Source organism: Chelonoidis abingdonii, chromosome 15 (genome assembly GCF_003597395.2).
Source record: "Chelonoidis abingdonii isolate Lonesome George chromosome 15, CheloAbing_2.0, whole genome shotgun sequence".
NCBI classification, from domain to species: Eukaryota; Metazoa; Chordata; order Testudines; family Testudinidae; genus Chelonoidis; species Chelonoidis abingdonii.
The window spans coordinates 507980-523571 of NC_133783.1; the positions used below are offsets into that span (position 1 = coordinate 507980).

Sequence of the window (15592 nt, forward strand, 5' to 3'; positions counted from 1 at the left end):
TACACAATTCTGATGCTAGAGGAAAGGAGGAGAATCCAGCTTTCTGTCAATCTTACACCTACAGAGCCAGCCCAGTCAACAGATAAAAAGCACTGAATGCTTACTTCGGTCACTAAAGTCAGCAGATTTGCCTCTCCATACACACATGGAGTGGGTCTGCTGGGTAAGGGCCAGTTCCACACAGCAGCTGTTCAGTGCAGATTCTTGCTGAGATACAGAATGGTTACAGACTCAGTATACCACTAGCATCAGTAAAAAGCACTTAGCCAGCCCCGTGCCCTCTCAGCTTCTTTTTGCCAACCGTGATCGTTTGCATTTGCAAGTTCTCACAGTTGATTTTATTCTTTATATATTGTAAATAATTAGTCACTAGTAGTAAAATTACTAGTGTTTAGTCAGTCAGTTAGATTTTCTGTGTTTATCTGTTTTTCCATCAATCCCTGGTGCCAAGGGATGCCTTGGTCACTGTGCTTCAAGCCCTGCGTTTCCTACAGTAAGTCTATGCCCTTGAGCAACCCACAGTCAAGTTGCTTGAAGTGCCTTGGGGAAGCTCATACTGGGACCTTTGCCAAATTTGCAAGGACTTTAAGCCTCAAACAAAAAAATGATCAGGAAGCCCGGATAAAGTTTCTGCTCATGGAGGAGGCACCGAGACCTCCATCTGAGCCAGCCAGTCAGAATCAGTGCAGAGTGCTTTGGCATCCTACCATGTCAGAGTCCTGGCACCAACCCTAGTGCCTAGGAAGAGGCATAAAAAGCAGACTGCCGAAAGGGGGCAAGCCACAGCAATTAAGTTGTTGCCATAACTACTGGTGTGGTGCTCTGCTCTTGTTCGATGATGATAACAGTCGGCTGCATGCATTTTCCCTGCTGTGTCAGCTCTGCGCAGATAGCTGACACAGCAAACTCCGAGAGAACCCCCAAAGACCACAGACTCTAGTAAGGTATGAAGGAACCTGAGCCAGGTTTATTGTCAAACGAAGCACAGTAATAGTTTCCCGTAGACTCTACAAGACATACTACGAATTTGTGCCCTCTGGCAATGGACTGGCTCAGTCAATGCGGTACTTTCCACTGCCCCATAGGCCAGACAAAGATGCACACTCTGGGGCCTACTTTTATACAGTTACAGGACAGATTACCTATCCCTATTGACGCATTGAGGTACAGCCCCTTGGCTCATTAGGGTGCTGTCTCCCCCTTTGATCATATTGTTTCAGACAAACAGATCTATCCATCATGTTGTCCTGTCTTTAAGATGCACCTGCCTGTTCCTTGTTATATCTATGGAATGTCCTTGTATTGGGCTGTCCAGGTGCCGTCTTGGCACAAGTTCCTCTTATTAGCACTTCTTTGTGAATGCACCTGTTTCTAATAACCCTCTTCTTGCCAACTTCTGTGAGCAAGCCAGAGCAACCTCTGGCTCACAGCCCAGCTTTTGTTTAGCAATGCCTAGAAGTATTTTGGTTCAGGCTTCAGGCCTCAGACTGGGCCTCTGACACAAAAGTTTGTTTCAGGGCCTCATCTTACTACAGAAGTCTGCCAGGCATGGGGATCAGAGTAAAAATCCAAGCACTCCTCTGCCTTGGTACCTCAGAAGCTGGCACCTATGCAGGTACTCTTGAGTCCAGAGCCAGAAGAGGCTCCCATATCTGCAGCACTGCACCGTACCGACACTCTCGGTACTGACTGTGTCAGAGGTGTTTGTAGCTGCTAGTGACCTCTTTCTGTCAGAACCGGTGTCGCTGGCAGGACAAGAGTCGTCACTTTCAGTGCTGGTGGACATGGGTGAACTGGCTGGATCATTACAACGCATGATACTGGTACCAGCCTCACGTACCCGTGACAGCCTGCCCTTTGATATCATCAAAGGGGAAACCCACAATACTGGCCTTGGTGCAGACCTCTCCACCTTGGCACTGATTGCCAGCACAGTCAGGAACTGCACTCCCATGACCATTGGAATGAGAGTTGTCCTCTTCTGAGTCAGAGATTGGGTCATACTCTTCCCAGTTTCAAAGCTGCTCTTGTGACTCCTCCAGACATTTCTAGCCTTCCATGGTTCCAGTCACAGGAACACCATCGAGTGGTTGGCCAGGAGGTCACTGGGGTCCTACACCAGTCTAGAGGCCCTTTTGGAACCTGTGGGCAGGACCAGCACTAGGGTTTTGAGTGCCCTAGGCGGACGGCAATTTAGCCGCCCCGCACGCTGGTCCTGCGGCTCCAGTGGAGCTGCCGCAGTGGTGCCTGAAGGCGGTCCACTGGAGCCGTGCGAGCAGCCAACCGTCCGCAGGCACGACTGCGGCAGCTCCATCCGAGCCGCAGAGCAGTGGACCGCCTGCAGGCACCACTGTGGCAAATCCACGGGAGCTGCCTGCTGCCCCCTCCGGCGGCGCCCTGACCCAGGGGACACTGTGGGCTGCCGGCGCCGCGGCGGCGCCTGACTCAGGGTCAGAGGCCTCCACGGCAGCCGGCAGCCCAGGGTTTCCTGGGCCGGGACCCCTTGGGCTGCCGGCTGCCGTGGCGGCGCCCTGACCCAGGGTCAGAGCGCCTCCGTGGGCAGCCGCACCCAGGTTTTCCTGGGCCAGGGGACCCCTTGGGCTGCCGGCTGCCGTGCCCTAACCCAGAGTCTGAATGCCGCCGCGGCAAGCCGGCAGCCCGGGGTTTCCCTGGGCCAGGGACCGCTTGGGCTGCCGGCTGCCGCTGCGGGCACCCTGACCCAGGGGACACCCTTGGCTGCCGGCTCCTGCCGGCAGCTCAGACTCCCTCTCTGTCCTAGCAGCAGGGCTGCTCAACCATTTAAAAAAAATTGGGGGGCGCTTTTTGATGCCCCCAAATCTCGGCGCCCTAGGCAACCGCCTAGTCCGCCTAAATGGTTGCACCGGCCCTGCCTGTGGGGTTTTCCTCGAGTTTCCAGGATACATTCCAGGCACTTCTATTTGGTGGCTTTGGAAAGATGTCCTGCACCTTCCCACTGGGCAGCACCTCTTCCCGACTGTGGTACCGAGCCCAGTACCAGACTCCAAAAACAGGTTCAATAGACCCTCCTAGATAAAGAAGGGAAGGAAGAGCATCCACAACCAGTGCTGGCCTCCTTGTCCTTCTCTCCTGACAAGGCAGTCTCAGTCGAGGGCATCTCACCTCCCCCAGATGACTATAAAGCTCATCAAGAGTTGTTAATGAGTATAGCCTTAAATCTGAGCATACAGATGGAGGTAATAAAAGAGTCCTCCCACAGCCTGGAAGGGTTTCTACTCCTGTTATATCCTAATCTCGACAGCCAAGGGAGGTCTCAGATCTATTTTAGACCTGCATCAACTTAACAGTTATTTCAAAAAGATGAAGTTCTGCTTGGTCACCATGGCATCAATTATTCCTTTTCTGGATCCCAGGGACTGATATGCCATCCTTGATTTAAGAGCTGCTTCCTTCTATCCCTCAGTGTATTGAAGGCACAGAAGGTTCCTCAGGTTTGTAGTCACATTACCAGTTCAGGGTGCATCCATTTGGCCTGTCTGCAGTTCCTCGGGTATTCCCAATATGTATGGCCATAGTGGGAGTGTTACTGAGGAGATTAGGAGTGCAGGCCTACCCTTATCTGAATGACTGACTAGTCAAGGGTCGGTCCAGGACTCTGGTTGTGTCCAGTGTTTGACTCATCCAATCAGCATTTAAGGCCAAATCTACCCTTTGTCTAGTACAGAAGATAGTGTTTATTGGTGTGTGTTGGACTCTATTCAGGCCAGGGTGTTCCCCCCTCCCCCAAAGTTACAATTCCAATCAGTCCAATCCCTGGTTACACACCTCAAATGTCATCCATCACAACAGCTCGAAACTGTATAAGGCTCCTGAGCTGCATGGTCTCGTGCCCATGAGTGGTACAACATGCGAGACTGTATCTTAGACCCTTCCAGACTTGGCTGGTCTCAGTGTACTTGCCAAGCCATCTTTCTCTGGACATTGTATTGACAGTTCCTTCTCAGGTTCTTGTTTCTCTGAACTGGTGGTTTGATCCTCTTAATGTTTGTGTGGATGTTGCCTTAATCCACCCTTGGCTGTCAGTGACTCTGGTCTCAGATGCATCAGTGCTAGGATGGGGAGCTCCCTTGGTGCCCCTCAGAACTCAAAGTCTTTGGTCATTGACAAAGATCTCTCTTCATATGAACATTAGAGAGCTCAGAGTAGTTAGTCTTGTCGGTCAGTCATTCCTGCCTCATATCAGAAGGAGAAACCTATTTGTTCTGACAGACAAAACCGCAGCCATGTTTTACCTCAACAGGAAGGGAGGAGCTCACTCATCCCTCCTTTTTCAGGAAGCAGTTCATCTGTAGGAATTTTGTATAGCCCATTCAGTCTACCTTGACATCTCTTACCTTCCAGTGGTGTAGAACAAGTTAGCAGATCACCTGAGGAGGTCTTTCTTTAGTCATCATGAGGCATTTTCAAGCAGTGGGGGACTTCCCAGACAGACCTATATGTGAACAAGTACGACAGAAAATGTCACCATTTCTTCTCCTTTCAAGGCTGCCATCTGGGTTCCATCGCAGACGCCTTTCTGCTACCCTGGACGGTAAAGCTTTATTATACTTTAACCCCAATTCTACTTGGCATGGCCATGCCGATACTGGTTCTCCACTCTACTTGATCTCTTAGTGATGACTCAGATCTTACTTCCATTGCACCTGGATTTGATCGCTCAGATAGATAATAGATAAAAAGATAATGCACACAGAAATCCAGCAACAGTCTGGGAACTATCCAGTTTATTGCACCCAATGCAGCATGTATGGTTACTTGCCCTATGGGCAGGTGGCGTATGTGTGCATTCGGTGCAAGGAGCTCCTGGCCCTAGGAGACCACATAAGGGCTTTGGAGACCAGAGTGGCTGAACTGGAGGAGCTAAGGGAGACAGAGAGGTACATAGATGAGACTTTCTGGGACATAATAGAATGGTCCAGTCTGACAGCCTCTGTGCTGTTGAAGAGGAAGAAAGTTTCAGGGAAGGAGAACATTCAACTGGAGCAGAGGGAAATGATCCCATAGTTGGGACCCTCCTTCCAGATGATGATGTGGTATCCTCTCACACTAAGGATACCTCTCTGGGGGAAGGAACTCCAGTTATTAGGAAGAGACAGCTATTGGGCGATTTGATCATTAGAAACACAGATAGCTGGGTTTGCGGTGACCGGGAGAACTTGCCTGCCTGGTGCAAAGGTTGCGGATCTCTTGAGACATCGAGATAAACTTAGGTGTAGTGCTGAGGAGGAGCCCAGTGGTCGTGGTAACATGTAGGCAGGGGCGGCTCCAGGTCCAGCAGGCCAAACGTGTGCTTGGGGCGACAAGCCGTAGGGGGCGCTCTGCTGGCACCATGAGGGCGGCAGGCAGGCTGCCTCCGGTGGCTTGCCTGCGGAGGGTCCGCTGGTCCCGCAGCTTTGGTGGACTTCCCACAGGCGTGCCTGCAGAGGGTCCGCTGGTCCCGCGGCTTCAGAGGACCACCCGCAGGCACGCCTGTGGGAGGTCCGCCGAAGCAGCGTGACCAGCGGACCCTCCGCAGGCAAACCACCGGAGGCAGCCTGCCTGCCGTGCTTGGGGTGGCAAAATCCCTAGAGCCGCCCCTCTATGTAGGTACCAGTGACATAGAGAATGATATGAGAGAGGTCCTGGAGGCCAGATTTAGGCTGCTAAGTAAGAGATTGAAGTCTAGGACCTCCATGATAGCGTTCTCTGAAATGCTTCCAGTTCTACACGCAGGTCCAGTTAGACAGGCAGAACTGCAGGGCCTCAATGCATGGATGAGACAACGGTGTAGGGAGGAGGGGTTTAGTTTTATTAGGAACTGGGGAAACTTTTGGGAAAGGGACAGCCTATATAGGAAGGACGGACTCCACCTAAACCAAAGTGGAACCAGATTGCTGGCACTTAAAATTAAGAAGATCATAGAGCAGTTTTTAAACTAAGGGCTGGAGGAAACCTGACAGGTGCAGAGGAGCTTGTGGTTCGGACAGAGACATCCTTTAGGGAAGGATCTATTAATGGAGATTCTCTATGTCCGAGTAAAGAGGAGAGGATGGAAGATGATAAAATACAGCTAGGATCTGATGAGAAACAATCAAATGAAAAAAGTCCCATCCAATTACATCATATAATGGCAGACAGCTAAAAAGTGATAAGTTTTTAAAATGCTTATATACAAATGCTAGAAGTCTAAAAAATAAGATGAGTGAACTAGAGTGCCTCCATATTAAATGAGGATATTGATATAATAGGCATCACAGAAACTTGGTAGAATTAGAATAATAAATGGGACACAGTAATACTAGGGTATAAAATATATTGGAAGGACAGAACAGGTCGTGCTGGTGGGGGAGTGGCACTATATGTGAAAGAAAGCATAGAACCAAATGAAGAAAGACTCTTAAATGAACCAAACTGTACCATAGAATCTCTATGGACAGTAATTCCATGCTCTAATAATAAGAATATAATAGTAGGGATATATTACCAACCACCTGACCAGGATGGTGATAGTGACTGTGAAATGCTCAGGGAGATTAGAGAGGCTATTAAAATAATAAGCTCAATAATAACTGGGGGATTTCAACTATCCCCTATTGACTGGGTACATGTCACCTCAGGATGGGATGGAGAGATAAAGTTTCTTGACACCTTAAATGACTGCTTCTTAGAGCAGCTAGTCCTGGAACCCACAAGAGGAGAGGCAATTCTTGATTTAGTCCTAAGTGGAGTACAAGACCTGGCCCAAGAGGTGAATATAGCTGGACCGCTTGGTAATAGTGACCATAATATAATTAAATTTGACATCCCTGTGGTGGGGAAAACACCACAGCAGCCCAGCACTGTAACATTTAATTTCAGAAAAGGGGACCACACAAAAAAAGAGGAAATTAGTTAAACAAAAATTAAAAGATACAGCACCAAAAATGAAATCCCTGAAAGCTGCATGGAAACTTTTTAGACACCTTAATAGAGGCTCAACTTAAATGTATATACCAAATTAAAAAAATGTAAGAGAACCAAAAAAGTGCCACTGTCGCTAAACAATTATGTAAAAGAAGCAGTGCAAGCAAGAAGGCATCCTCTAAAAAATGGAAGTTATATCATAGAATCATAGAATATCAGGTTGGAATGGACTTCAGGAGGTCATCTAGTCCAATTCCTGCTCAAAGCAGAACCAATCTCTAACTAATATCCTAGTGAGGAAAATAGAAAGGAGCATAAATTCTGGCAAATGAAGTGTAAAAATATAATTAGGAAGGCTAAAAAAAGAATTTGAAGAACAGCTAGCCAAAGACTCAAAAAAAAAAAAAATAGCCAAAAAAATTGTAAGTACATCAGAAGCAGGAAGCCTGCTAAACAGCCAGTGGGGTCACAGGATGATCAATATGCTAAAGGAGCACTCAAGGACGAGAAGGCCATTGCGGAGAAACTAAATTAATTCTTTGCATCAGTCTTCACGGCAGAGGATGTGAGAGAGATTCCGAAACCTGAGCCCTTCTTTTTGGGTGACAAATGTCCCAGATTGAGGTGTCATTAGAGGAGGTTTTGGGACAATTGATAAACTAAACAGTAATAAGTCACCAGGACCAGATGGTATTCACCCAAGAATTCTGAAGGAACTCAAATGTGAAATTGCAGAACTACTAACTGTAATTTGTAACCTATCATTTAAATCAGCTTCCATACTAAATGACCGGAGGATAGCTACTGTGATGCCAACTTCTAAAACGTACTCCAGAGGTGAGCCTGGCAATTATGGGCTGCTAAGCCTGTCTTCAGTACCAGGCAGACCGGTTGAAACTATAGTAAAGAACAAAATTGTCAGACACATAGATGAACATAATTTATTGGGGAAGAGTCAATATGGTTTTTGTAAATGATGAGGCATGATCTCCCATCTACTAGAATTTTTTGAGGGGGTCAACATGTGGACAAGGGGGATCCAGTGGCTATAGTGTGCTTAGATTTTCAGAAAGCCGTTGAGAAGGTCTCTTGTCAAAGGCTTTTAAGCAAAGTAAGCTGTCATAGGATAAGAGGGAAGGTCCTCCCGTGGACTGGTAACTGGTTAAAAGATAGGAAACAAAGGGTAGGAATAAATGTTCAATTTTCAGAATGGAGAGAGGCAAATAGTGTTGTCCCCTAGGGGTCTGTACTGGGACCAGTGCTATTTGACATATTCATAAATGATCTGAAAAAAGGGTAAACAGCGAAGTGACAAAATTTGCAGATGATACAAAACTACTCAAGACATTTAAGTCCCAGGCAGACTGTGAAGAGCTACAAGAGGATCTCTCAAAACTGGGTGACCAGGCAACAAAATGCAGATGAAATTCAATGTTGATAAATGCCAAGTAATGCATAGTGGAAAACACAATCCCAATTATACATATAAAATGATGGGGTCTAAATTAGCTGTTACCACTCAAGAAAGAGATCTTGGTGTCATTTTGGATAGCTCTCTGAATACGTCCTCTCAATGTGCAGCGGCAGTCCAAAAAGCAAACAGAATGTTGGATATAATTAAGAAAGGGATAGATAATAAGAAAGAAAATATCATATTGCTTCTATATAAATCCATATTACGCTCACATCTTGAATACTGTGTGCAGATTTGGTTGCCCCATCTCAGAAATTATATACTGGAATTGGAAAAGGATCAGAAAAGGGCAGATGATTAGGGGTATGGAACAGCTTCCGTATGAGGAGAGATTAATATGACTGGGACCTTTCAGCTTGGAAGAGAGACAACTAAGTGGAGATATGATAGAGGTCTATAAAATCATGACTGATGTGGAGAAAGTAAATCAGGAAGTATTGAAAGACAGGATACTGGGCTAGATGGACCTTTGGTCTGAACCAATATGACTGCTCTTATGTTCTTATGTAATACCACAGTCAGCTGCTTCCCCTCCCCCCGAACCTGTGTTCCCTTTATTTAACAGCCTGGAAGCTCCATGGCTAAATCCTAGAAAACAAGCTTGCTTGGAGCAAGTTCGCAAAGTTTTACAAAGCAGTAGAAAGCCCTCCACCAGGGCCACCTACCTGTCAAAATGGAAGCAGTTCTTAGTCTTGGCTTCCCTAACCGGAGTCTTGCCAATGCGTTCGTCCATCCAACATATACTTAACTATTTGCTGCGCCTGAAATAGCAAGGCTTAGCAATTTCCTCTGTTAAGGTTCTCCTGGCAGCAATATCAGCTTTCCACACTTGGAAATGACATGACATTTCTTCAAATGACATGACAATCAAATTCCTTAAAGGCCTTGAAAGGTTGTATCGTCATGTCTCTCCCCCCCACCCCCCCACCCCAGGAACTAGAGCAGAAGTGGGCAAACTACAGCCCATGGGGCCATCCTGCCTGGCCCCTGAGCTCCTGGCTGGCTCCAGCCTCTCCCCTGTTGTCCCCCCTCTCCCGCAGCCTCAGCAGGTGGGCAGTGTGGGTGGCAGGAGCAAGGGGAGTGTGGCTGGAGAACTCAGGAGGAGCATTGGGCAGCCGCGCAGCCGGCTGGAGAGAAGCGGCGCTTTGATGGGGAAACTGCCACTTCTCTCCGGCTGCGCGGCTGCCCCTGCTTCTCCTGAGTTTTCCTCCCATGTTCGCAGGGCCACATTCCAAATGGGGCAGGGAGCAAGTGGATAGGGGATGGGATCCCAGAGGGGCGGTTAGGGGCAGGGCGTCCCAGGAGAGGGCGGTCAGGGGACAAGGAACAGGAGGGTTGGATAGGTCGGGTTCTGAGAGGGGCAGTCGAGGTGGGAAGTGGGAGGGGCGGATGGGGGCAGGGGGCAAGCTGTTTGGGGGCACACACCTTCCCTACCCAGGCCTTCATACCGTTTCGCGACCCCAGTGTGGCCTTCAGGCCAGAAAGTTTGCCCACCCCGCACTAGAACCTGGTCTTGTCTAAATTTATGAGAACACCGTTTGACCTTTTAGCAATGTTCTCCTTACTATACCTCTCTTGGAAGATGGCTTTTCTAATTGCCATCGCTTCTGCCAAAAGTGTCTTGGAACTCCATGCCCTGACATGGGAGTCTCCATATAGGGTATTCTTTAAAGATAATGTATATTTACACCCTCATCTGAGTTTCCTTTGTAAAGCAGTTTCAAATCTTCGTAGCAATCAATCAGTCTACTTACCTGTGTTATAACCAAAACCTCACAGAAATAGGAGTCAAGGATTACACATACTGGATGTTACATGAGGGGGGAGGGAGCTCAGTGGTTTGAACATCGGCCTGCTAAACACAGGGTTGGGAGCTCAATCCTTGAAGAGGCCATTTAGGGAACTGGGGTAAAAATCTGTCTGGGGATTGGTCCTGCTTTGAGCAGGGGGTTGGACTACATGATCTCCTGAGGTCCCTTCCAACCATGGTATTCTGTGAGCTCTAAACTTATACATAGACAGGACTAAACCATTTCAGCAGTCCATCCAACTGTTCACAGAGGATTTTGTCTTGGATATCTTCATGTATCTGTGCTTGTTATGAACAGGCAGGCAGTTTGCCACCAAGTAACCTGACCACTCATTCCACAAGATCTCAAGCATCCTTAGTGTTGTTCTTAGTGCAAATACCTATCCAAGACACTTGTAAAGCAGCAAGCTGGTCATCAGTGCACACTTTCTCCTCCTAATACACCATCACCTACTACTCTAGGGATGATGCCAAATTTGGTTAAGCTGTGTGTATGTGAACTCTGATCCCTCCAGCTTTATTACTTCTTGTGAGTCACCAAGAATGGAATGCACATGTGCAAGCACTTGATGAAGAAATGACAGTTATGAACTTTTTGTAATTGTTGTTTTTTGAGATGTGTTGCACATGTCTATTCCATGACGTACCGTCCTACCCCCTCTATGTTGGAGTTTCTGGAAAGAAGGAACGAAGGGGGGCGCAGGGTCAGGTAAGCATGTTATAGCAGTGCACAGCAGAGGGTACCACTGAGGGAAAAAATTCTGGCAACTGCATGGGACACACAGGCACTAAGAGTGGAATGGACCAAGTGCAACACATCTTCAACAACAGTTACAAAAGATTAGTAAGCATTTTTTCATGTCATGTTCCTTCTTCCTCTGGTTTAATGAGAGCGCTGACCCTGTTAAACATGTACATTGTTACTCAACTGCAGCTGATTGTGTTGCTTACAGCAAACATTGGTCTTATTACTTAGTTCTGAACTGTTTTCATCAAGGGCAATGGGCACTAACGCGTGGGCTATGCATGGCTCGAGTTCTTTCGCATCTCCAAAGTAGTATCTCATGGCGAATGAGCCAGTTGGAGTGTAGACTGTTAGACCCTTTCCAGCCCATCCCTTTTAGGGCTAGGACACCTGGTTTTGTTTGTTTCCTTTCTGTGTATATGTATACTAAGTAACTTCTCTCACCCTGTTGCTTATAATCTGCTTCCTGCTAGGCTGACACGCCATTCCCGCAGACAGCCACTAGGGGGCCACTAAAGAGCATTGCAGTGTAAATGCTTGAAGGTGGTCTCCTGGACATTCCCTGCCTGTGCTGTTTCCTTGTGAACTTGTCTCCTGTACAGCACATAGCATTTGAAAACAAGCCACCCACAGGATGCTTCTGATCATACTGCCTGTGCTGAAATACCGTAAAGATCAGTTAAACTCACACTACTACCGAAGATAAGAAATGCTTTTAATGTTTATTATTGAGAAGGGAGATATGTCATCAGTGCCAGGCTTTGATCAGGCATGTTCTAGAACGGGTCGGCAACCTTTCAGACGTGGTGTACTGGGTCTTCATTTATTCACTCAAATTTAAGGTTTCTCGTGCCAGTAATACATTTTAATGTTTTAAGAAGGTCTCTTTCTATAAGTCTATAATATATAACTAAACTATTGTTGTATGTAAAGTAAATAAGATTCTTAAAATGTTTAAGAAAAATTTAAAATTAAATTAAAATGTAGAGCCCTCCAGACCAGTGGCCAAGACCCAGGCAGTTCCATAGATTGCCTACCTCTGTTCTAGAAGCAGAATAACACAACTCTAACAAGGTCCATTTCAGGCTCTTGGATTGTGTCCCAGACCAGCAAGACAAGATTTTTAAACCCCCAGGGAATGATGTCTTCTCAGGGTCAGTACCTTGCCCAGGGAGCATGCTCTAGACCTGGGTCTTGCAGCATACTTGGGGGGCAGTATATAGAATTCATATCACAACTGTTCATCCTGTTGTATGCCTCATGAGAAACATACACAGAGGGATAGCTCAGTGGTTTGAGCATTGGCCTGCTAAACCCAGGGTTGTGAGTTCAGTCCTTGAGGGGGCCCCTGAGGGATCTCAGGCAAAATCAGTACTTGGTTCTGCTAGTGAAGGCAGGGGGCTTGACTTGATGACCTCTCAGGGTCCCTTCCAGCTCTATGAGATAGATATGTCTCCATATATCATGAGAAAAGGTGTGTCTGGGATGGAGCAGTTTTGAAATTTTATGTCAATATTCTTTCATAGAAACAGTAGTTTGAAAAAAGAAAAGAGACAGTCCTTGTACAGTATATGTCTGGTTGACACACAGAACCACTGTCACTTATTGTGGCCTCCTCCTGATAGCTTTTAGCAGAGCATGCAGACGCCTTCCAACTAACATCTGGCTTTGAGGCAACTATCAGCAAGTTTGACAGCAATTTCTCAACACATCTCCTGGACCTTCTGGATAAGCTGAGCGTTTACAGCACCAATGACTGTGAACACAGCATGATCAACATCATCTACAGGTGAGCAGAGTGGAACTGTCTCCTAATAGCACAGGAAGGAAAGAGTCCAACTCTGGACCAGGCTGAAGTTTGTTCTTTATTCCTTTTTTATTTTATCATGGCAGCGAGCTGTTCTATCAGTGTAACACTGAAATAGCAAAAAGCTTTAGTCAGTAGTTCAGCAAATAGCGGGTTGGACTGGATGACCTCCTGAGGTCCCTTCCAACCCTAATATACTATGATTTGCATCAAATAGCTTTTTGAAATGTACTTTTGCAAGAAATAAAGTTGGGGAAATGGCGCATTATTTTTTCAGCTATTGAAAATGTGACTTTGTAAATTATGCTAGCCTCACCGTGTTTGGTCATAGCCTTGTCCTGTGTCACTGAAATCACTACACTTCTTGGGAACTGACCTACCCACTCCATGCCTCAGTTTCTCCATCTCCAAAATGGGGATAATAGTGCTGCCTTTGGAATGCTTTGTGATCTACAGATGAACAGCTGCTATAAAAGTGCCAAGTATTATTAGTAACACTAGGTCTTTAAGATCTCTCCGCAGCTACCTTGCAACATGGCCCGAAATGTGTAGGGCCTGCTGAGGCACTGCCAGTTTCTCATCCCCACAGAGTATGTACTGGGAAAATCCTTCTCAGTTGAGGCTTGGGTGAAGTGCATCAAACAGAAGCACCTCTTGCTCTATGCACTCCTGCCAGTACATTTTTTTTCCCAGAGGAACTGAGACAGTTGTTGCTGTTGATGTCTGCTGGTACCAAGCCATTTACAATACTGAACTGGGGTTATTTTTTGTGAGAGAAGATTAAAATTAAATGAAATCCAAATATGTTAATATCTGGAAATGCACAGGTAAGGCACCAAACAACTGTAGGGTTAAGGGGATGAGTGAGGATGGAGTGAGGCAGAGACACTTGGCATTCCTAATCTGGTGTGCCACAGGAGGAAAAGCAGTGGAGTTACAGCCTAGGATACTTACCAGCTTGGACTGAAAAGCATGGAAATGTTCCTTGTATTAACATTTCTAAGTTGAAATAGCTGTAGTTACAGAATTGATGGGCAGGTGTGAGATGCACAGCCCCAGTGGGCCATAGGCTGTAGCTTTAGTTCACAAAGCAAGAATCCTTGTTTTAAAGTGTATAGTCTTGTTTTTCCCCTTGCGGAGACGGTGTGTTTATTGCGCATAGAAGTAATTTTAAATGGCTAGTAGTAGCTTGTAACCAAAATATATAATACCCATTTGTTACCCAGAGACCCTTCCTAAAACACAGTGCTTTGTTTGATGTTTCAGGATCATTTTCCCCTAACAATAGTTGAGACTTGGATTAGTACCATTCAGTTTTCCAGCAAGTCCAGACTGGAGGTTGGAAGATCTGGGATCTTTTCCCAGTTCTGCCACTGACTTGCTATTTGGACTAGTGCAAGTCATGCCAGCCCATTGTGCCTCAGTTTCCCCATTTGTAAAATGGGGCTAATGCTGCCTATCTTCCTTTGTAAAGTACTTTGAAAGCTCCAGACAAAAAGCCTTACAACTTGCTTTTATGGCATATTTGTGATGATTCTGTTTTAAACACAGGTAAATGCTGATGTCAGAAAAGTCTCCCAGAGTCAACATTTTTATTTACAAAAATTCCAATTTTAGCAAACTCTGATTTTCTGAAATTCCAATATGCTCCCACCCCTGAGCCATTTAGATAACTGGAATTTACCTCTATAAGGGCTCCTATAAGTACACTGTAAATCATACATAACGGTAATTGTGGTAACTGGTGAATTTTAGGTATATGCCTGGGAATTTCTCTCATTTTTACTAAGAAATTTTGAAACCCTTGAATAGCATTCGAAGCTGTTACCACTTCTCTCTGTTTTCACACTTCTGAGCCATTTGTGGGAGACTATTGAACATGTGTTTGCTTTCCCCTAGGCTGGATTTTAATGGATTCTACACGGAGCGGCTGGAGCATATTTCTGCACAGAGGAGTCAGAAAGTAGTTTCCGAAGCTCCCCTTCTTCCCAGGGTCGTTGTATCCACCCAATGAAGCTTTTATGTTACATATTTTAGATGCTGCACCTTTCGCATCAGAATACAGTACTCTTGCTTGTTGTATCTGTGAGTAGTTTGCACTTTAAACTCCATAAAAGCTATAAAACAATAGTTGTCTAATAAGATAGTGTTTGAGCTTCTGAAATCTAAACATGGAAAGGATTTTGTCACTTCTGAGATACTTTTGTTAACTTTTTTGCCAAATATTAAAACTGTGTGTGTTGTATAATATATAAAGAAATAAAACATCAGAATTATTTGGTCTCTATTATCCTGAACTTACCGCTCACTTCAGTCATTCTGGGTGACTAAAGCTTGATCATCTTATGTCGTTCTGCTAATGCATGTATAGAGCTGTAAAGTGGTTTCCTGTTGTGACTTAGGGCCTGAAGAAAGCTCGCTGAAGCCCAGTGGAGTCAATCCATTGACTTAAGTTTGGATCCAGGCCCTTTTTCAGTGTCTGTCTGCAATTGTGGCATAGATGATTGAGCTGTGCAAATAACAGACTTTTCAGTTCACTGGCCAAACTGAAAAATGAAAAGAGAAATTTACTTTCAGATGACCTGAAACAAATTTTTGGTTTTTGGCAAACTGAAATTTTTTTCTTTTGGATTAAACTAAACATTTTGTTCCATTTTTTAGTTCAAACTTTTTAAATGAAATTGGAGTAAAATTCAAAACAAAAGGGCATTTTGAATTTTTGACCAAAATAGTTCAGTGAATTCCACATAACTTTGCAAATGTTTTGGTTGACATGAATCTGCATTTTTCATTGGGTGGGGATCCGGGGAGAGGTTCATCTGAAATATTTTTCCC

The 15592-nt window shown here is 45.7% G+C and overlaps 1 protein-coding gene across 2 annotated transcripts in view; it reads left to right on the forward strand.

Moving 5' to 3' along the window:
* The window catches only part of TUBGCP2 (tubulin gamma complex component 2), a 90579-nt gene extending 75525 nt beyond the window's left edge, over nucleotides 1-15054 (forward strand). For both annotated transcript variants that reach the window (XM_032796461.2, XM_032796462.2), the window contains exons 17-18: nucleotides 12576-12739; nucleotides 14657-15054. In XM_032796461.2, coding sequence (XP_032652352.1) covers nucleotides 12576-12739; nucleotides 14657-14771 — 279 coding nt within the window. In that variant the 3' untranslated portion in view covers nucleotides 14772-15054. The remainder of the gene's footprint in view (nucleotides 1-12575; nucleotides 12740-14656) is intronic.
* The last annotated feature ends 538 nt before the right edge of the window (nucleotides 15055-15592 follow it).